The sequence below is a fragment of the Psittacula echo genome (genome assembly GCF_963264785.1).
Source record: "Psittacula echo genome assembly, chromosome: 1".
Lineage (NCBI taxonomy): Eukaryota > Metazoa > Chordata > Aves > Psittaciformes > Psittacidae > Psittacula > Psittacula echo.
In genome coordinates, this window is record NC_137735.1 from 87831794 (window position 1) to 87853615 (window position 21822).

Here is a 21822-nt window from a genome sequence, read left to right on the forward strand (position 1 = left end):
GAGAAGGTGGACTTGCATGGAAACACCCCTCCTGCAAAGAAGGAATACGTATTTTTGTTATCTTGTGGGATTTGCCTGGAACTTCGCTGTGTGCTGGTATCATCTTGTGGGCTGATTTCACCACTCATCCTGCCAGGCAAAGGAGTGCGTCTTGGAAAGCTGCTTCATTACTGATGCAAATATTGCTTAGACTTCACCTGGGTCAGTTGCTGGCATGGTAAAATGGAAAAGCAGGAAGAAAGAAGAGACTAATTGTGCAGCAACTGTACTGATGGTATTGAGCACATGGGTTCTTGTTGTATTCCTCTGTTTATAAAAAGAGTACTGCACTTGTGATCAAAATGCAGTTTGATTCATTTTGAGAACTCCTTTAGTATTCATTAACAAAGTTTGTTTAATTTTGAAATACCTATATTCTTGACCTTAAAAAGACACATATTAAATAACACGTTGCAAATATCCTATGCTAAGAAGTGCAACAATTTATCACTAACAAATTCATCTGCAAGTCTGCTGTGACTCCGGGTTTTCTTTCTTTTATTTTATCCTAAGGTGGTCATCGGTGCACAGTTTCTTCCATTTTCTGGTTCGGCACCACAGTAATTGGATTGAAGCGCAAGGAAAGGGATTACAAACAGGTTGTTGCAATTCAGAGAAATGTTCTGACCTTCTTTTGTCTCTGCTTTTTTATTCTGAAGGTCTTGATTTTGAGAAACAAAGTAAATCTTAGTTTTCTCTATTCCCTCTACAACATAGAGGCATAATATAAAAAAGGATTAAAAAAGATCAAAGCTTTGTTTTCATGATTTTGCAACACAGTACAAAAAAAAACCCCACCTTGTAACAGTCAATGTTATGCTGCTACAGAACCAAACCTATGTTATAAACTGGTAGCTCTGCTTAATGGTTAGCCCAGCAGCCACAATTCCCCAACAGTGAACTTTGAGCTCTCCAGCGGCTGCAGCAAGAATAAACACCCTGCCAGCTACTGCATCCACAGGTACAGACTGGGTATGTATGTTGTGTGGAAATGAACACTTTCAAACTAACATTAAATCGATCTTACTGTAAGTTTCCTTTTGTGTAATGTTTGCCATTTGTATGGTAAGGTTCATCCCGTCTCATACTTTGCAAACAAACAGCATCCCGTAACAGTGGAGGCACAAATGAGCACACTTGTAGGAGAAAAGGTAGCTACATATACAAGGAGTAAGTCCCTGCTCTGGTGAAAAAATGTCTTAGGGGACTTAAATAATAATAAACAGTTGTTTAATGCAGTGGTTGGGAAGCACAAGCACGTTTCTGTGCGGCACGCTGGTGCTCAGCGCAGACTGGACACGACATTCGGATTTTCTCGTACCTTATGCAGGAACACCTCGGCCACCTTGCCGAGGCCGCCTTAGCTCCTGCCCGTTTCGAGGTGTCACAGCGCTACGTGTGTGCCTTGTCCACAGAGCTCCACAGCGCTTCGCGAAGGAGCGCTTGAGGCGGGCGGGCGGCATACACCGTGCCGCCCGCCCCTGCAGCCCCAACACTCTCTGTCACCCCACCCGCTGCGGAGGGGCGTTCTTGCGGGAAACACTCGTAAACACGACGGGAAGGACACGGGATGGGGGACGGGAGCCGCCCGCGGTCTCCGACGGGCCGGCGGGAGCGTCCCCTCAGCCCGTTCCCGCCCAAGCCAAACCGCTCCGCGCCCCGCCTCCTTCCCCCCCCCCCCCGATCCTCCCCCCTCGCGCGCGCGCCGGGGAAAACGTTGCGCAGGTTCTAAAGCGGGGCGGGGGGAGGGGAGGGGGTGCGGCCGCGCGCGAGGGGGCGTGTGAGGGGGAGCGGCGGGTAACGGCCGACAGCGGGCAACGGTTGCCGCCGCCGCCACCGCCGCCCTGCGCCAGGCGCGTCCCGCAGCGCCGCCGTCCCGCCCGCTGCATGGAGCTGTCGGCCATCGGGGAGCAGGTGTTTGCGGTGGAGAGCATCCGCAAGAAGCGCGTGCGGAAGGTGGGCTGCTGCCGCGGCGCGGCGGGGCGGGCCCCGACGGCAGGGAGGGGAGTGAGGGGGGACGGGACGCTCAGCGGGACACCCCCCCCCCCCCCCCCCCCCGCGCCTCGCATAAGCGCCCTGCCTTCCTTCTCCCCGCCGCCACGCGCGGAGTAGCGGGGTTGTGGCGGCACCGGCCCCAGCCCCTGCACCCGGCTGGGGTCGGCGGGCGAGGGGCGTGCGTGTGGTGGCGGTGGGAGGTGCCGGTGAGGTGGGTGGGTGCTTCGGGGCGCCCGTGGTGGGGCGCTGTGAGCATTAACCCGCAGGTGCGCAGCGTGTTGTGGCCTCGGGTGGATAGTTCTTGCAAGGCAGCGTCTCCAAACGTGGGGAAGGGGCTTTGAGCACTGGACGGGGCTTGAAGCAACCTGGTCTAGTGGAAGGTGTCGCTGCCTGTGGCAGGGGTTGGAACAGGATGAGCTCTAAGGTCCCTTCCAACCCAGACTAGTCTGTGACTCTATGAAACTGCTGAGCCCCCCACGAGGAAAACAAAATCAGTTCTCTGGCTCAAGTACCGGGGCAGGTGCTTTGCTTGCTATGCAGTCGTGTAGATGTGTCTGCAGCTGCAATAGTGGCTCGTCAAGGTATGGTCATCCTGCATGCATGAAGGCCTCTGCCGTGCTTTGGGAAGTGCTTGACAAGCCCCTCAGGATAATATTAAAGGTTTTAATACTTGTATGCATTGCTCATGAAGGCCTTGAATGTGGTTTCCAATCACTACACTTTTTTCCTTTTTAAATCTTGTACTTATAATGAACAGATAAATGGGTAACTGAACTTAAGCTTTGAGCTGCTGTCTGCTTGGGTCGAAAGGCTGAGTGGCTGTGATGAATGGCACGGTGTTTGAGTAAAGCATGTAGCAACTGGAAGGGAACATGTCAAAGAGATGCTTCATAGGTGCTGAAATATTGTATTTCTTCTCTCTGCTTAAAAAATAAATTCCTCTGACACTTGCTCCTGGCATCCTCCCTCTCGTGTTTCTGCGTGCTGACTTCTTGTAGGGTTGCCTGTAAAGTGGGAATGGTTATATTCTTGCTGTCTGGTTGGCTGTTGGGCTTCTGTCTGCAAGGCTTCTGCAAAGGTATGATCCTGAGCTGATGGTAATTCAAGCATGCTTAAATCTCCCTGTGTGCCTGTTTTCTGGGGAGAAAGGTATAGCAAGTGTAGGTAAATGAGGAAGTGGCTTTGTTTTGAAAACAGAGCAACGGGAAATGAGCTTTTCAGTCACAGAGTTGAGTCCTGTTGATCAGTTGCATCTCTTGCTGTAGCCCATATCTGGTTGTGGAGTTCACCTGTTTTCTTCTTCCTTTTTCTGCCCTTAGGGTAAAGTAGAATACCTGGTGAAATGGAAGGGATGGCCCCCAAAGTAAGTCCTGTTTTGCTTGTCTTTCACTCTTTTTACTTTAATACTCAATAATAGCTTACACTGTACCTTTGCAACTGAGCATCTTGGTCTTGTCCGTCATTCCAGTGACAATAAACCAAACCGAACAGCCACAAACCAAAACCAAATCTATTTCTGGATGGGCAGCTGAGGGATACAAACTGCGTGCTTGTCTATTCTGACTGAGTTTTGCCACCACTGAAATGTTCCATTGAGATGCTTTCTAGATACAAATTAATTATGAATTTGACAGGGAACCCTGGTTTTTCTGAATTTGGAATGGCTTCTGCTTTTCTGAGTCAGCACCAAGAGGACCCCACTTTATTTTTGGAGCTATATGTAGTCTTTTAAAATTGAAAACAAGTTGATGGTCTTGTCTTGTCTTACCATTTCCCCTCTGCAGTTCACAAACAGAAAGGGGTAGTGTTTCAGATTTAACGATTGTAGCCAAATGCAGGTGATCTTTGTCCTTTGAAAATTACTGCCATGTTGCCTTGTCCAGATCCTTCTGTTATTTTGAGTGCCTCTTCTGCTTTTGCTTTGGTTGCTACGTTGCAAAAAGGAAACAAAAAGAAGTCTTTCTAAAGCATTGCTATGCACTGTTTACAGATACTTACTAAAATGCAGCTGCCTCTGAAGAAGAGTGAGTGCTCTGTGCCTAAATAGTCTGTAAAATGCTTTGAGATTAGAAGGATTAGGTGACTGGAGAATATTACTATGTTAGCTAGCAGTCTAGCAGAACAGCCTCCTGGCCAACCCATATGGGGCCCTGACTTTGCTTTTCTATTTGTAACTCTGTGTGTGTACATATACAGTGTGTGTGGGTACCACTACATTACACACACAGTTGCACTGCAGAGGGGACTGCTTTTATGGATTCATCCTCACAGCTGCAAAGTGGGGCCCACTAGGATAGTCCTGATTGTACCTGGTGTCCAAGAAGTTGAAATGTGTTCTTGTGTGTCTAATCCTTGTGCCTAATTCTTAGGGCTTTAGTGCATGTGTGAATATATGCAGCTTCCCCTCTCTGGTGGTGGTGGGAAAGGGTAAATTTGTTCTTGACTGTAAGTTCTGCTGTCAAAGTGTAACCTTGTGCACTCGTTGACTGCCAGTTGCCATATAGCGTGCATCAGTTCTTAGACTGCTTCAGCCTTCTAAGTAGCCTTATTTAATCACTGGTAGAGGTTGGGAAATATATTTGTAGCCTGTCAGACACCATCCTCTTTTGAGGTTTGTCCCATTCTCCTTTCAACAAATGCATTGAGGGCCTTCTCTTGTAAGGCCAATTGACAAGAAGGTGGGCTGAGGCATGGCGTAATTTTTCCTTAGACAGAACAGCCCTTATTTTTACTGCTGCCTTTCCCTGTGCTGCACCTTAGAACTCTGGAGGTGCCAGAAACTCGCTTTTAGGAGCTAAAAACACAGCCTTCTGCCCAGGGAGCAAGGGGATGATAGGGTTCCCTTCTTTTGAATGTTACATGTCCAAAGCCTCTCCCGCCAGACTCTGAGAAGCGCTGACTTTTTTTTTTTTCCTCTTCTCTACCCCCCAGCTCCATTTTAACTGTTCACTCAGTGGTTTGAGTTGCTTTAAACCAAGATGCTTTGATCACTGAAGTCACTTTCATCCTGCTAGCAGTCTCTGTTCCTTGTTGCTAAACATATACATGCCTGTGCTAGCATGCAGCACCACGTGCTGCTTGCATCTCTGGCTTCCAACATATTCTGTTTCCTCATCCCATGTTGTGTTTCTCTTTGTTCCCCTCCCCAACCTTGTTGCATTGCTTTTTCTAACCTCTGTACCAGTTATCCCATCACTCCCATTGAAGGCTTTATGGAAGGGAATGAGGATAGGTCAGTAATTCGCTGCTTTCCCACATAATTGATAGTTCACTTTTTTCTTTTCTTTTTAATAAAATATTCGTGTCAGTACTCTGCACCTCAGATGTCTGGATTGTGCTGCTGGAGTCAGGGAATGGAGGAGTTACAATCTGATTCTAGCTACAAGCTTGTTTACAACTTGTGTTGGAGTTAAGAGGGGAGGGGGAAGAGGAGGAGTAGAAGGAGGGGAAAGGAAGATCATATGATCTGTTTTCCAGAGTGCCTGTTCTCTGCAGTTCTGCTGCAGCTTCGGCTGTGTGTACCCGTATATACAGCTCTGAGTGCGCGCATGCACGTGGCAGACTGAACCATGGCTTGTTTTTTTTTTTTTTATATGCAGTGTTTTGCCACTGCAGTGAAGCCAGAAACTGAGCTGCAGAGAAAAAGGCAACACCCACCAGTTTGGCTGTTTTTCTAAAGCAAATTTTTTATTTATTTATTTTTTTCTTCTGCCCATGAAAAGCAATCCAATGGCTTTTTTTTCCCCCCTTTCCATGTGTTATTATTTTTCTTAAATTTGTAGAATGAGTGCCAGAATCCCTGCAGCTGGGAGGAAACCTTCCTCTGTTCAACAGCTTCTTGGCGTTGACAGCTTACTGCCAGGTTGCTGCAGGAGGCTTCAGCAAAGGAGGGAGGGAAGGATCAGGTGATTATGAAGACATGGCTGTTCTTAACTCTCTAGTATACAGTGCACCTAGGGATACCTGAATTTCATCATTTTGTTTCTCTCTTTTACAAAAGAACTGTACTTCTATTTCTAGATCCATTCTCCAGGAATGCCCCTCTAATTCATACCTTTCTTCTGCCTAATGGGGAGATGAAAGTGAAAAGCATTCCCAAACCACCTCCCCTGTGTACATATGTGCATGCGTCACATGTCCTCATGCACAGCCTGCACTTCATCCAGAAACATAAAGATCCTGAAATGCTTTCTCCCTTTTTAAAGGCACTGATACAAATGCACCCTTACATACCTGAGTGTGGCTTCTTTCTGGCCCTCCTCTCCAGGGGATGGGAGGGTCTTTGCTTCCAGGCTCTGGACCTCACATTCCAGGAAAATAAATGTTCTGAGGCATTCAAGGTTTCAGACTTGCTTTCTTGCCTTTGAGTTTGTATGGTAGAGACATGCCACCTTTCCTTTAGAAGCAAACATGCCACGAGGACCACCTTGTGATCCGTTATGCCTTCCACAATGGGAGGTTTTGACTGCTTCTCCCTGGTATTAAGTGCAGCTGTTCTTTTTGAGAATTGGTTTTGGTGTTGTCTTCTTAGTGGGTTCAGTCCTTTCCTGAGCATCTGACTCCTGTCACAGCGCTCTGGGAACTGAGGAGGGAGATGGGGGAGTGAGTGGCACTGTTCACAGGCTATTTCTAAAGCATCAAGCTTATTTTGAGTAGTTTTGGTAGCCCTGACCACAGGGTGGATGGGTTCCTCTTGTGCTGGTACAGAAACACTGATGACCTCTGCTAAATGCAAATAACCTGCAGGGGGAGTCGGGTAAGAGGAATAGTTGGAAAGCCGCCATCTACTTGCCTCAGGGCCCGGGTCTAAACATGTTTAGTTGAATGCCAACGGTGGAGAAAAATTAAACTCTTTTTAAATGAATACTTTCAGCTCCAGTGATTAGAGGTAATTAATAATGCAGGTGAGGAAGCATACTTACTCCTCGAGCACTCTAAATTAAGAGAGGCCTATTTTTCAGAAAGCTATATCAGATCACATCTCATTGTTCCATGGGGTTTGAGGGAGTGCTGCAGATGAGACCTGTTTAGGATTGACTTAAAATCAGTTTCTGAGTGTCCGTACAGGCTTTGCAAACAGCATGGAGGGGGCCCTGAGAAGGAAAGTCTTCCTTGTTCTCCTACAAAGATCTTGAAGCTTGGCCCTTCATGTTCTGGGAAAGGGAGGTGGTCTCTGCGGGAAGTTGGGGAGGGAATGGCTGAGATTCCTCAGAGCTCTCACAATGTCGTGGCAAGCCCCACTGACCCTTGTGAAGACAGTGTCCAGGGCCATAATGCACTGGTAACAGGCCTGCAGAGAGAATACTTCATTAAAGTACTGTTTACTTTATATGCCTTATGTTTGTCTTCAGATACAGCACATGGGAGCCAGAGGATCATATCCTGGACCCTCGCCTGGTAGTGGCTTATGAAGAAAAGTAAGGGCGCATGTTCTTTCTCTCCCTGCACACAAGAAAAGGAAATAGTGTCTATTTCATAGTGTGCATAAAGTGTCCATGCTGTCCCTACTTCAAAGATGAGATCCTGCATGACCTCTGTACCCTGGTGTTGGCTTAGGTGGACAAAAAAGGGTTAAAGCAGCTTTGGTTAGCACTGTTTAAGAAACAATGCCAAGAACAAGCAGCACAAAGCCAAACAGCAATCAGTTTTAGGTTTTAATCAGGTCCAGGGCTGGACTGGAGTGATGAGAGATTGTAAGTTTCTCTAAACACATGCTTGATCAGCTGAGTCAGAGAAATTCCCTTATTGCAAGGCTTTCACTCCTACCAGAAGTGATTCTGGAATGTTTTCAAAGCCCAGTGGTCACCATTGGGTTTTAATGAAAGAAATGAGGGAGCTGTGCTGCAAAAGGTAGATGTCCTGTGGTATTTAGTACCTGGTGTGATTTGTGTTCCTCTTTCACAGGGAAGAGAGAGACCGTGCATCAGGGTACAGGAAAAGAGGCCCCAAACCAAAGCGTCTCCTACTGCAGGTAGCCTCTTGCTCTTCTGTGTATTTCTAACTCGTTAGCTGCTCTCAGAGAAGTCGAAACTGTCCATTTGCTGTTGGATGGGCAAAATGGGTGGTAACAAGCCAACACAACAACATGAAATCAGTTGGTAGGCAGCTAGATCTAACCTGTTAGCTGAAGAGCCAGCTAACTTGTCTTTGAAAACTGAAGCAACTCCTCCCCCCGAAAAACCCCAACAAACTAACAATAGCTCTTGCCCTCTGTACTAGGGTTTTAGAAACTTTGGGCCTGACTGGTTGCAGGTTACCTGCTTTTTGTGCTCTTTTAATTTCATGTTGAGCTTGGACTTCCCATCATGTTAAAGGTAGCCACTGGTTGGAAGCAGAGTTCCAGCATGCTTTTACTGTTGTCGAGCAAAACATCCAATCCTGGGAAGTCCCTATTAGGAAGAGCTTAGATGGCAGTTGAAGAGGTGAGAGAAGCAGTGTGCTAGAAGCAGCACAACTTACCCTCCGCATCTATATGTTCAGGGACTGAACAAAAAATAGCTTCCTGGTTCACAGGTGGGAGCCCTGACTGTATTATCAGATTTCTGCTCTCACCCTTGCTGCCCTGATGTCTTGGCAGCGGCTGTATGGCATGGACTTGAGGAGTGCCCACAAGGGAAAGGAGAAGCTCTGCTTCTCTCTTGCACGGAGGTTTGGAGGAGGAGACAGCAGCCTGCCAGGGGCCAAGCCAGGGCAGGCAGAGTTCTCAGAGAAGACTGGGGGAGCGGTCCTGCCATTCTCTCTCCGAAAGCAGCGCAAAAACCAGAAGTACCTGCGACTGTCAAGGAAGAAGTTCCCCCGCATCTCGAGCCTGGAGAGCCGAAACTGCAGGCGTGAGTTCTTCCTGAATGATGCAGTGGGCCTAGAGGCCAGGCAGGGCCCTGAGGACTGGGAGGCTATGCAGCACACCAGCAAAGAAGGTAAGGCCAGAGACACCTTGGCTGTGAAGTTTGGGGCATAAGAAGGATGCTCTGCATGCTTCCTCCTTGCTTGCCTCATCCTGGGATTACAGTTTAGGTCAGATCAGAGCAGCTTTCACTGGCTCACACTTTGGCACTCTTGTCTGCAAGTTCCTTTCTTGTTTGGATGAATAGCACAGGTTAATCTGCTTTTTGGTGCTGCCTCTCTGTAGATTTATATCAGTGATGCCCCTCACAGGGTTGGAAAATGCGGACGATGCTGCAAGTTACTCCTCTCTGACAGTTTCCTCACAGCAGAGGTGACATGCAGGTGTGGTAGTATTGAACTCTGCCTCTGTCCATACATCCACATGTTGTCAGCTTGCTGCCCTGCTAAAAGGAGTTTGGCTGGCAGTGGACAAGCTTGGGCATCAGCAGTCTTCTCACAGTGCTGCTCTCATGAACATACAGGAACGCCACTAGGAAGCCGTAGTGCATTCCTCTGACCCCTCCTTTCTTTCCACACCCCATGTCCTCTAAAATTCCTTGCTGTAGAGCTACATGAGAGGGGATGAGAGAGATGAAGTGAGGATGGTAAATCTTGCTTGATCCCACTGAGTAGGCAGCACGAATGTAGGCATGGGAGATGTCCAAGCACATTTGGCATTTTGGGGAGGGATACCAGCATCTTGTTCAGGAGGGCTGTGGGATGCATGCATAGTTCTGAGTTACCAGGGAAACTCTACCCCTGCATTATTAGAGTTTCTGAAGGCGTAGCTTTCCTGAGGAGTGGAAAACCAGGGCTTGTGCTGGTTGTAGCAGCTGAGGGAATCCTGCTATACCTTGCTAGGAGTTGCTGGATTATGCAGGATTTTGGGAAGAGGACATTGTTCTGGGAATCAGAACTATGGCCTCCCTTCTGAGAGGGACTTGACCAGCGTGCAAAATCCAGGAAGGCAGCAATGAGGGTAGCACAGAGGAGCCCAGTGTTGCATCATGGCAACAAGCAAATGTGTGGGGCTGCTTCACCCTTAGAAGCACTGGGCTCTAAAGCACTTGGGGAGTAGAAAAGTGAACAGCAGTACAGAAATGTTTTTGGTCTTCCCTTGACACACAGCCTGCATGGAATTCCAGTTATTGTTAGGGGAGACTGGGCTCTTTCTGAAGTGGAAGTAGGCACCCCAGGTATTTGAGACAGAGGCCAGGAAATAAACCCTTAAGGGGCCCTCATTCCTTGCTCAGCTTGGGACAGCAAAGTATATAGTACAGGTATAGTGACAGGGAGAGGGGATGTTTTCCTTTCTCTGTATTTTTGTGGCTGCCTTTGGAGGCTGGGGAAAAGTGAGGCTTTGAGTGACAGAGGGACTGATAATTATTCTTAGAGTGAGAAGGTGCAAGGATGCTTGGGTTTCTTATGCGGAGCTAGCCGGGAGCAAAGGAGGGATGCAAGAAAGGGAGAGAGACCTCTCTGTGAAACAGTATTGATGGATTTTTGGGAGAATGGCACAGGCTGCATTGCAGGTGCAGTACAAGGAAGACCCTCCATTTTGCATCCCTTTGACTCTGCATAGGAATATCTGAAGAGCATGTGTAAGAGTGTGTGATTTTTTACTTTTCAGCAGGGAAGGGCATTTACAAGCAGGTGAGCTCACACCTGGATGAGTGTGCTTTGCTGACACAGAGCCAAATTAGGGGCTGACATGGAGTGAGAGTTATCAGGGAACTGTGCATGGTTAGATGAGCTGTGTGGCCTTACAGAGTCTTTTGACCTTTGCATAGGTTGCTCCAATGCTCCTGTGTGTCTGGAAACGTTTGCTTCTCTTTCCCATTATATCCTGCCGTGATCCTCCATTTTCCCTTAGCCTCTGAGGGGAGGGCTTGCCCATGCTCTTTCTTGCCTTGTACATGCAGACTCAGTACTGGCTGATTTCACCCACTGTTTGTCAGAAAGGAGACCCCTTTTCAGTCCTTCCTTCCCTCTCTTCTTCCTCCTTCCTTCTCCATCATCCTCTCTCTCTCTCTCCTACTAACATGCTCTTATCTGCCTCTCCTTCTGCAGCAGATGTGGATGGCAGTCTCCCTTGGATTCCCACTGTGCCCCCCAGCGAAGTGACAGTGACAGACATCACAGCAAACTCCATTACCGTCACTTTCAGAGAAGCACAAGTGGCTGAGGGCTTCTTCCGAGACCGGAGCACGCAGTTCTGAATCTCCATTTTCAGTGCTCCCCAAGACCAGTGCTTTGAGGGTGGGGCTATAAGGAAGGGTTATTTTATCCCTTAAGAAAAAAACAAATCCAAAATGTCTCCTCTTAAAATGTTTACACAGACCTTTTACCCCCCCCCCCTTTTCCTTTTCTCCCTTTCAGATACGCAAAAAAGGGCAGTGTAGGGGGTGTGTTTGTCATTGCTTTGTCCAGCTGAAAACCTGACAGCCCTTTCCCTGGCAAAGACTACCCTACTAGATTTAAAAGGAGCAAGCTGAACAATTCCCCTTTTGTCCTGTCAAGTGGCGGCAGCTGCATTTGTGGGGAGAGGGCATGTGGAGGTTGAAAGAGAGCTGGGTCTCTATCCTGCTGCCTTGCTCTGCAATTGATAGCCCTTGGATAAAGATTCTTCTCTGTGCATTGCTCTTCCCACCTTCCTCCTCCTTCTCTTCCTGCAGCAGTGAGAGGCAATGGATCCTACCTGGGTAGATAACTCCAGCCTGTTAAGAGTTTCTCTCCTGTGGCCTGCTGTTAGGACTTCAGAACCATATTTTTTCTGCCTGTGGTAAGTCAGTCCTTGCAGCACGGGTCCATATAGACTGCAGAGGTTTCTCCCTTTGATTGTTGATCATGTGGAAAGACTGAAGTGCATCTCTGCAATCTAGATTGGTGATGTACCTTCAGTTTGCTGTCATTAAGGGCTCAGAAGCCCAGCACAGTCGAGACGTACCATTCTGGATATGCTAAACAGGACTTCCAGGCTCAGCTCTGCAGTGTGAGGAATGTGTGTTATGGAAAGTGGGGTGTTCTTGCACTTTGCCAAATTCAGTATTAATAACAAATGCTGCCCTGAATGTGTGGCAATAAGCTGGTTGAAAACTGACTCCTCTCCCCTGGGAGGAGGGGCTAATAGGACAACCAAAGCACTGCCTGGCACTGCAAAGATATATGAGATACTGGCACGGGCCAGGACACAGGAGTTGGACAGGACTGAGCTAGAAATGGACCTTGATTAGAAGAAAATTTTGTTCTTGGATCCCATTAAGAGATCCAAGGTAAACAACATGTGGGGAAGACATGTATTAGATTTGAGGAGGGGAAAAAATTCTTAGCAATGAGAATTCTTGGATTGTACTGCCTGAGTAATATTCTTCCATGGCTCCAGTCTCCTCACAGTATCTGTGATCCTATACTGCTTTACTGATAGGAACTTCCCCTTGGAAGGCTTAAAAATCTTTGCCAAGGAAAGTGGCCTGCATTTCAATAGGCCCTGCCTGATCTTGCACTTAAAAACGTCTTGTGCTGGACTGCCTGTGACACTTAAAGGTGTGTGAAGAATTGCTGTATTTTGAGCTGGTAGTTTAGCATAGCATCTGTTCTTGCACATGCATGTTCTCTTCAATTTTTTTGAAAGCAAATTTTATTTAAATAACTTAGATTTTTAAATACAGACCTTTTCCTATGGAAAGAAAGAAAAGTAGGCTAGAATCTAAGGTGGGAACTGCAGGACAGAGTGCTGCAAGGTAACATTGGCTACCTTCATGATTAGTGTCCTTTAAATTGTTTTCTCTCCCTGCCCCTCCTGAAGCATCTCTTACCTGCTGTATTTATTCTAAATGAAGCTATAAGCCTTCTGAGCTCTGAAGTAAAGACACCCATGGAAATCCTCACTGTGTTCCTTTGAAGGGCTTGGCTGTTGGCCTGCAGAATCTGGGAGCTCCAGGGCTTCTGGTCCTCAAAACACCTGCTTTTTGCAAAGTGCTTTGACTGCCTCCATGGTTTTTATTTAAAGTAGGTTTTACCTCAGATAGGATATAGCAACTTAGTGGAGACTCAGGATCTCCCCTTCCATCTTAAAGCTCTTTTGAGCAGGCCTGTCTTCCGCTGTGTCACAGCAGTTTCAGGACCACTGGGAAGATCTTTACTTTCTGGATGAATGTTCTGTCTCTCAAAAGTGACACAGGAGTTTTATTATGGAGAAATGCGGAAGGGTGAGAAGTGGAAGCTGGCAGGGGGAGGAATTATGTAGTGGGAGGAAGAGTGAGTGGGAAGGAAGCCTGCAAGAATTAGTAAGGGCAAATTGATGAGGTAAGCATATAGGCTGAGGATGTTTGTTGAATGTGGGTGTCCAGCACGAGGCTTCTGTATCTGGAGTTGCGCCCACTTTTGCAGGTTGTAGGGTCAGACAGTGTTGTCATCATCACTTCCCACAGCCCCCCTCTTCCCAACACCTGCCAAATGCTCTGAATACCTACATCTGTCTCTTGCCACCAGTGAGGACACCACACAGCTGAGCCCTATCTTGAGGGTTGTAGCAGGTCAGGTAGTTACAGCTGCAGAAGTAAAATATTTTAGCTTATTTTTTTAAAAAGTCTTGAACTCCAGCTCATCCTGCTAAATATTCATGGCTTTTATAGGATCTGGTTTCTCTAATGCAGCTACTGCTGCTTTTGTTCTGTCTTCATCTCAGTGTACAGATACACCAAAAAAGCTTCCTATTTACTAAGGTTCCTGGCTTCAGCTGGTATGGGAAGTGATCTCAATCCTGTGGCAGGGAAGAGCTTGTCCTAATAAGATGGATTTCAGAGTCGTGGAATGATTTGGGTTGGAAGGGATCTTAAAGATTCCAGCCCCTTGCCATGGGCAGGGACATCTTCCACTAGACCAGGTTGCTGCAAGCCCTGTCCAACCTGGCCTTGAACACTGCCAGGGATGGGGCAGCCACAGCTTCTCTGGGCAACCTGTGCCAGGGCCTCACCACCCTCACAGGGAAGAATTTCTTCCTTTAATCTAAATCCCTCTTCTTTCAGTTTAAAGAATTTTTTCATCCTCTGCTTTTCTCTCTGCTCACCATCTGAGACTTCTCAACCTTTTGTTTTGGCATTTCTCTTTAAACATCTTTTCTTCCTCTTGCAGTGGAGTTTTCAAAGACCTGTGGTGGTCTTTCAAAGAGAATCCACCCACATACCTCAAATCATTTTTTGGATCAGTCTGGCTTGTGTTCTGCTGATGACTAATCATCTCGCCACATGAAGTGTTGTACAAAGTACCTGGCTGCCACGCTACTTTGTGTACAGGTCAGGGAGGAGTTAACCCTCATTGGGTTAAGATGCAACAAGTTGCATGTGCGTGGGTTTGGTTTGAGTGTGAGGAGGAGTTTGTGGTAGGAAACTAAGCAGTTACTATGTTGGGGTGGACTTTTTGTTTTTGCATTCTTGAATTCCTGCTTATCTTAAAGATCTGAGATTTTTCTCTTGATACGTTTAAAATGTGGCTCTGTTCCATATTGTCTGATGACATATTATCATAAACTTCCTTAGTAGAGCTGGTCTTAAGGGACTTAAAAAAATACCTTTATTCCACTTCTGCAGGTGTAGAGATGTATGGGGGTTCTACTTGTGATGGCAAGAGAGGTTCTCTGGGTTTACTTGTCTCTTCTCTCCAGCGCCATCCATCTGCCATTTCAATCCAAAATCTGAAAATTGAGTTGGGACCTCTTGGGCTAAGATGAAAATCAGATGCTGTGCTCAGAGCTTTGTTAAGCATTCTGTTTGATTAGAAGAGCCAGAATAGCATCCAGCTGAAGCTCAGTTTAATAATTCTATTTGAAGCACAAGCCAAGAATAGAAATGGGTTAACTCTCCGACACCTTGTTTGGCTCCATGGCTGTAAACCAGAAAACCAAACTTCAGCCAGTGGAAATGGCTGAACTGTATTCAAGAAACAAACTTCTTGATGAAGAACTGTTCTAATAGTCACACTTTGAACTGTTTCCATGTGAGAAGTTATCAGCCACGTTTGGGGGACAGATTTTCTTTCATAGATCTTCTCACAGTGAACTTGCTGTATATATATGACAGAACTGAGGAGCTTGTGAGGCAGGAAAATCTTTATTGTTAAAACTGTGTTTAAAACCCAAAAATAATAGTGGAAAGGACTGCCTCTGTTCCTGGATGGTTGTAAACTAGATGGTAGTGCTCTGATACATGTGATGCTTTGGAACAGCAAGTTCTAACACATAAATAGTGGCATTAAGTAGCCTTGAAGCTCCTGCATGCTTCTTACTGTCTTGCACTTGCTTGGGGGCCTTTCTGCTTGTGAAGTCAGACCAAGGTGGAGTTTTTTTGTTTGGTTTGGGGATTTTTGGTTTTTATTTTTTGGTTGGTTTTTGGTTGGGTTTTTTTCCTTTTTCAAGCAAGGTCGGGATGTTACTGTGAGAACACCCAAAAGCAGTTCATTTGCCAAAATAAGCTCAAATTTGTTAGTGAATTGACCCTTGCTTATGTCAGACCCTCAGAGAGACAGAAGTTTATTGATGAATGAATGGCGCTTTTTTTCGTTGTTAGTGTTGTGAAAGTGTCCAGAATTGTTCTTCTGGTGTTTTGTGACTGAATGTATAAAGTTGTTTATTCACCTCACGGGAGGCCCTTGGCCCCGGTACTGTTTCCTGCTGCATGCCAGTGCTGTTTGATGGTTTCACTGGAACAGAGATAGGAAGACTCGCACAGGACAGAAAATAGGCAGGATAGCTCACGCAAAGACCCTTGTCAATAGCCACAACAGAGGCTGGGGTGTGGACGACAGCAGTGAGCACTGTCAGCCACATCCATGTATTTGAGCAAAGCTAAATCTACCACCACCTCCCCACCCCTTCCTCTTCTCTCAAGTTTTAAGTTTGTGCTTTCTGAAGTAGGGGAAGTGCAAAATCCTCCTTTTCAAAAGCTAATAGGTATCTACCTGTCTTCTGTTTCCCCTTGCTTACCTGCAACCTCAGAAAAAGAGGGTAGTGGGCCTTTCTAGGAAGACAGTAAGGGCAGCTGCTTGTCCAGGAAGGGAGGGAAGAAAGGAGTTGCCTGAGAGTTGCTCTTTCTGGGTGGTTGAGGACTGGCCTGTAGGTGGGCTGGCATGAGAGAGAAGGCATGTTAAAAGTGCAAAGACCTTATAGTGAAGCTGATCCCTTGCATCAGTGGGTGGATGCCTCTTGGAGTTCTGAGTTGGTCCTGTAAAGAGGAGGTGGTCAGTGCTGCATTTATATATCCATCTTTTACCATCTGGGAAAGCAAGGGAGATGTGTACATCTGCTTGTTAACAGCTCACACAGGGAATGCACAGCGTTGGCACGTACAGGTAAAGGGAACACGTCGTTTTTGCCATGCTTGTTGTAAAACAGTTTTCCCAGGGGTGTGGTAAACTTGTTTTGAGACAATAGCTTTTGATCAAGAGACCGTGTTGTCCTCTGCCTGCTGAGCTTACTGTCCTCGCAGAGAAAAGGGAACTTTGTGGGTGTGGAACCACATGGTCAGACCCTACAGATCCTCTCCTGTAACAGGCGCTTCCTGGAGTGGTGACCCCTTTTTCTCTTCCACCTCTCTTTCCCTTGCATCCTTAATTTCTTAAAGTGCAGTGGCTTAGCAAGGAGTGGTGGGTGATGATCCCCAGCTGACCGGGAGCTGCAGAGAGAAGCAGAGTGCAGTGGGAGCACATAATGGCTGGCAGGAGGAGATGGATTGCCACCGAGCTGGGATGGGGTACAAGCTTTGGTCCTCAGGTTGTTTTCATGTGCTCTGCAAAGACACCAGGTGCTCTTGTCTGACAGTACAGGTCAGATTTGGAACAGGAAAGCTCCCAAGACCGGTCGGAACCTCTACCACAGTTTATCTCGTTACTGGGGCACTGGGAGGGGGATTTTGGAGGAGGAGGAAGAAGTGGAAAGCCTTTATTATTATTTTTTAACCAGAAAATGTAGTGTCAGCACGCAGCAGCTTTTTGCAAACCTGTCAAATATTAAGCAGCTTTTTCAATTTTTGTTCTTGTTGCTTTTAAATCTGAAGTATGTTTTGAAGCACTTTGGAAATGCAAAGCACTAGGAGTGCTAAATACTCCTTATTGTCTGCCTAAAAGTGGCATTTGAAAAGCAAAAGATGTATCTGCTTCAGGCCGCTGGCTGCTCCTTATCATTCTTCCAGAGCTCCCACCCAGACCTTTGCCTCCCTCGCATGGCTGAAGGGGGAGCACACTCCACTGCACCAAGGAAAGGCAGGCTTCCTAGTTGGGGAGAGGAGAGTGACCAAGTTCACCTTTGGGGTCCAGGTTGGCTTCCTCCCTCACAGCCTCCTTTGTCTGAAGAAAGGGAAAAATGAAGTTGAGTTTCAGTTTGAGTGGTCCTAGTCTGGAACTATGACCATTTATGCCAGCTCTGGAGACATCTTTATAGAGTTTACTGTCTGAAAAATTGCACCTTATTAGCTTTGTTGTGGAACGGGGAGAGGAAGGGTGGGTGAAGCAGGAGCTGTCTTCAGTAGCTGCTGGATTTTTTTAGAGGCCGTTTCCTCACCTTATCCCCAGCATAACGGCAACGGAAGAACTGAAATCATTTAGATGAAGCTTTTTGTTCTGTGTATCTTGAGAACCTTTTGAGCAGGCTAAGATGAGATAATCTGGTTTTGCTCACCTAGCCAGCTCTGCAGCAGCGGGAACCCCAGCTCTCCCCCTGGGTTTCAGCACCAACCTTTCCCCTCAGTGTATGCGCAGCATTGGAACCCTTTTGCACACTGACTCATCCAATTTGGTATGCTCCCTTTCAGCTGGGAGAAGGAGGAGTAGATGGGGGCTTGGGTTGGATAGAGGGGAGGGTCCTTGGTTATTTTTGTTCTTGTCCCTTCAGTTGTTGCTGTTGTTACACGCTAGAGTATCTGAGTCTTTGCACACGAAAAGCTTCCTTTTGCACAGAATGAGCTTCTAGCTTTTGTACAGACTAATTGAATGTATTTGGGGAGGGGGGGGAATAGGGAGTAAACCAATTCCAAGCAAACCAATCAGAGTATAATGCCTTTTCTGAGCGAGTATGTGCTGTAAAAGGAGATTGTAATAGCAAAGGGAGGGCAGACTCAAGTATAATTTGACACAAAGCGTGGTTTTATTTTTGTACTGATATGGATAAGAGACTGTACAGCATCTATTTATTTAGATGATTTATGTGGTAAATGTTGCAAACAAAATTATGAAAATATTAAATATGAGAACTGACATTTACCTAATGGTCTGTGTGGTCATTTACTTCCTCTTGCTTTAATTCCACAGCTGAATTATTTTCCGCCAGTTGCTTCTGTTGGTATAAACATGCAGTGTGGCTGGAAAAAGAATGGAAAATATATGTGTGTGCGTGAGAAAGGCCAGTGAAGGACAGATGAAGACTGGAGCCTGCAAAAGGCTGTTTCTGACATTACTCAGTACTTTGATTTGAGGAGGTCAGGATCTTACTAATTTTTAACCCACGGGATAAGTCGGAGCTCTACAGAGGTGACCTGGGATGGGTGGTCCTTGATGGATGAGAACTTGAGGAGGAGCACGCTGATGGGAGGGAGGGTGGCTGCTCCTCTGGGCTTAGGGAGTCGTTGATGTCCTTGCACAAAGCAGTGGTGCCAGGACAGCTCTGCTGACAGCACAGCGATGGTGTGCCCTGAATCCTGCATCTCCTGCAGGAACGGAGAAAATCTGAGATGAGGACTGGGTTGCACATTGGTTGCCAGCAGGGAGGCAGCTCTCCTCCTGCAGGGCTTCAAGAAGCTCCCCAGGAGCACCACAGCTCGTGGGTGGAGTATGGGCCCCTGATTCACTGCAGGTGAGGAGCCTGAAATCTAGAAGTTCTGATACTCCATGGATACTGATACTCCATGGAGAGAATCGTAAGTGTCCACTTAGGTTTGACTTGTTCCCTCAAGGCATGTGCCTCTCTCCATCCTCAGTGGGGCTTGAGGCAGGCTGTTAATGGAGGCACCTCAGCAGGCAAATGGGACTGAGACGTCTCTGGTAGCTGTAACGTGGGGCTGAGCATCCCAACGCAGCTATGATGTCAGTCACAAAGCACACGCCGCACAAGCGGCGGGGGATGGGGTGCATTTCCTGAGTCACATGTGACAGCGTGGCTAGGTCTTGCCGGTGCTACCAAAGCACCCCTGGCAAGCTTACCCTCAGCCCGGCATTGGAGTGATGGCATCAGAGCAGGACTCCAGCCAGCCACTTAGTTTCTGGCACCAGTGAGTGAGTCAGGTGAAGTTGTAAGGAACTGCAGTGCAGAGTTACGGGAAAGCCTTCTCTGGAAATTGTTTCTTCCTACCTCTGCCAATGCTGCAGAGGCTGGCTGGCACCAGAAACTCGTAACAGCTTGCATGTGTTGGTTGGATTAAAGGTTAATCTGGATAGTACTTCTTTTTTTCTTCAATAATCTGTTGCTATGCCATGCCGCTAATGCAGACAGGACAGCCGGCTTGCCTTGCACAGCTCTCCCCACAGGATCCCTTGAAACAAGGGCACCAGGCTGCGCCACAGGACGTGTCCCAGGTCTCTGCTATGGTAAGGCAGCACCTGACAGGGGAAACAGCATGGTCTGAGCACCTCAGTGTTCCCCGAGAAGCACGGTGTGGAACAGAATATGCAGCTCCTGCGATGGCAAGCACTGTCAGGAAGCTGGCAGTCACCTCCTGTCTGCTCAGTGCCACTCATCTCCCCTGCTCTTGGTCCTTCCCAGTATTTTGCTTGCAAAGCAACTGGTTTTTTGGTGCAAGGATGCAGGAAACCAGGGAAACTTCTGTAATCATTGTGTAATGATCCTGATCCACTGGAAGCTGGGGCAGCTTGGGAATCTGTAGGCAGGGCCTGGGGATATTGTAGTACCCCAGCAGCGTTGGCACTGCATGAACCCCACAGGCCTTCTCCTCTCTCTGCTACGTCAAAAAGTTAGCAGTTGGAGGGACTGCTGTTCAGCTGCTGCTTGGGCTGTGCTGAGCCACCAGTACCTGCTGAACAGGGAGGTACATGGGCAGCTCTGTCTTTGCTCTTGCATGTTTCAGGGTTTTCAGCTGTGAAATCTCACATTTTGACATGGATTGACCATAGAATCACAGTATAGTTTGGGTTGGAAGAGACCTTAAGGATCATTTTGCTCCAATCTTCCTGCCAGGGGCAGAGATGCCTCACACTAGACCAGGTTTCTCCAAGTGTTTGCTTAGAAACGGATGCACTGTTTGCTTGAGGGGCTGAGGTGTGAGCAGCTACACCAGCTCCAGCTGTAGGCAAGGGAGTAACAGCTTTTTTACAGTGGCCTGCCACTCCCAACAGCACCTCCCTGGAGCAAACAGCAAGAGTCGGCTCATCAGCCCTTGGAGTTGTTCTAACAGAGAGAAGCGCTGATACTCCTGCCAGGTCTGCAAAAAAACAAGCCTGGAGGCAGCTCTTGGCTTTGAGCAGGTGAGTTTCCCATTATCCAGTGCCATGTAAAACATAAATGAAAATGCTATTGCACCTGCTGCTCTTCCCCTGTGCTCCTACACCGCTTGCTAGGTGGACAAGGTCCTGTTCTCCCCCAAAGCTCACTGCTTCTCAGTGTTAGCAAGAAGTGCTGCAGGGTGTCCTATGGCACCAGGGTTTTGCAGGCAGCAAAGTGCCCCAAAAATACTTTATTTCAGTGTCTGTAGTAAACAATAGATGTTCTGGGAGAGCCATCTTCCTAAGTTGATGTGGGTATTTTTAAGTGTTTTACTGGAAATGTGAATGAAACAAAGGAAAAGCCCAACAATGCTCTGAACAACTGGATATTCAACTGCTATTTAGCTTTGTCAAAGTGAAAGTTAGATGAAAGATCCCAGGGCTGGGTAATGCCTGTACAATGACTGCTGACAGCAATTGGAGCAGTGGCTGTGGCTGGAAAGAAGGTCCTGCTGATAGGTGAAAGGAGAAAGCACAAGGAGCTCTCCAGACCGCCGCTGCCCCTTCTGGTCCCTGGATCCAGGGTGCCTCATGCTCCTGCCCTGAGGTGAGGTGTAGTACTTGTTCCTCTGTCTGGGGACAAGGCTATCTGTCAGTCACAGCATGTGTGTTTGCATAGCTGTGCGAAGGTTTCTCCCCGCTTTATTTAGGACTGCCGGCTTTTTAGGGTAGCTGGTATTGGCAGTTGGGAGCTCAATTATTTGACACTCAGCTACAAGTGTAAAAGCAGTTGTTCAAACAGAGTGAACACTAACAAATACACTAATTTAACTGTGGATGGTGCTAATGAACACTTAATGTGCAAAGTTAAAAGCAGTTAAAAAAAGTGAAAAGCAAAACGCAATGGGTGTGATCGACTTGTTCTTTTGAAGTTGCCTTCAAGCCTATAAAGAATTGAGGTCATTTTAAAAAGGGGTGTCTGGACAAATGGGGTGGTTCAGAAGTATTTGTCCTGTTCCAGGTGAGAGTCCCAAGTGATCTGTGTGGGGTTTTGTTTTCGGCTGGCCTGTGATGGTAAATACCTAAGAAAAGGACCTCTTGCAGCCTGTTCTCAAAGCCAGTGGTATGACCTAAAAGCAGAATTATCAGTGAAGTACATTGTGGTTCATTCCCTGACCACAGGAACACCTTCTTCTCTGAATTGTTCTCATCTCCTGAGCCAGGGTCTGTGTGACTGTCTGCCTGCTGTCTCTGTCAGCCTTCAAAGGAGGATGAGGCAGTGGGGAGCATGTCCCCTCTTGAGTCACTCTTCCTCTGGTCAGAGAGCTGATGGTGGCTGCAACACATCAACTGCCCAGGTGAAGAAGAACAAACCACTATGACAGAACTTGCCAGAATCACAAGCAGTGAGGAAAAACCTTGTTCTCCTTCCTGCCTTGATCTTGGGACAGCCATCCCTGCTCCTACGGATAAATGCAGGAT

General features: G+C 47.3%; 2 protein-coding genes across 7 annotated transcripts in view; both read left to right on the top strand.

The window, feature by feature from the left end:
- The first annotated feature begins 1839 nt into the window (after positions 1-1839).
- Positions 1840-18168, top strand: CBX7 (chromobox 7). Of its 5 annotated transcripts, none has more exons than XM_080629804.1 (7): positions 1840-1995; positions 3354-3397; positions 5817-5939; positions 7386-7451; positions 7939-8005; positions 8612-8951; positions 10990-18168. In XM_080629804.1, exons 1-7 carry the CDS (start codon positions 1927-1929, stop codon positions 11136-11138), a joined length of 858 nt encoding a protein of 285 aa, XP_080485930.1. In that variant the 5' UTR covers positions 1840-1926; the 3' UTR covers positions 11139-18168. The 5 variants fall into 5 exon arrangements, with proteins under 5 accessions (XP_080485930.1, XP_080485931.1, XP_080485934.1 ...); XM_080629805.1 differs by having other exon boundaries at positions 10993-18168; XM_080629808.1 differs by having other exon boundaries at positions 8786-8951.
- Positions 1863-21822, top strand: part of CBX6 (chromobox 6) — a 31087-nt gene continuing 11127 nt past the window's right edge. The window contains exons 1-3 of one of the 2 annotated variants that reach the window (XM_080629771.1): positions 1976-1995; positions 3354-3397; positions 20254-20382. The gene's annotated coding sequence lies outside the window, so the exon portion shown is untranslated. Of the gene's footprint in view, positions 1996-3353; positions 3398-20253; positions 20383-21822 lie in introns of both variants that reach the window. The other variant, XM_080629772.1, reaches the window with a different exon arrangement.

Bases quoted from the DNA above. Each gene is read 5' to 3' on its own strand.
- CBX7 (XM_080629804.1), top strand. From the start codon at position 1,927: ATGGAGCTGTCGGCCATCGGGGAGCAGGTGTTTGCGGTGGAGAGCATC. The intron at 1,996-3,353 runs GTGGGCTGCTGC...TTCTGCCCTTAG, and splicing joins GCAAGAAGCGCGTGCGGAAG to GGTAAAGTAGAATACCTGGT. The intron at 7,452-7,938 runs GTAAGGGCGCAT...CCTCTTTCACAG, and splicing joins GTAGTGGCTTATGAAGAAAA to GGAAGAGAGAGACCGTGCAT.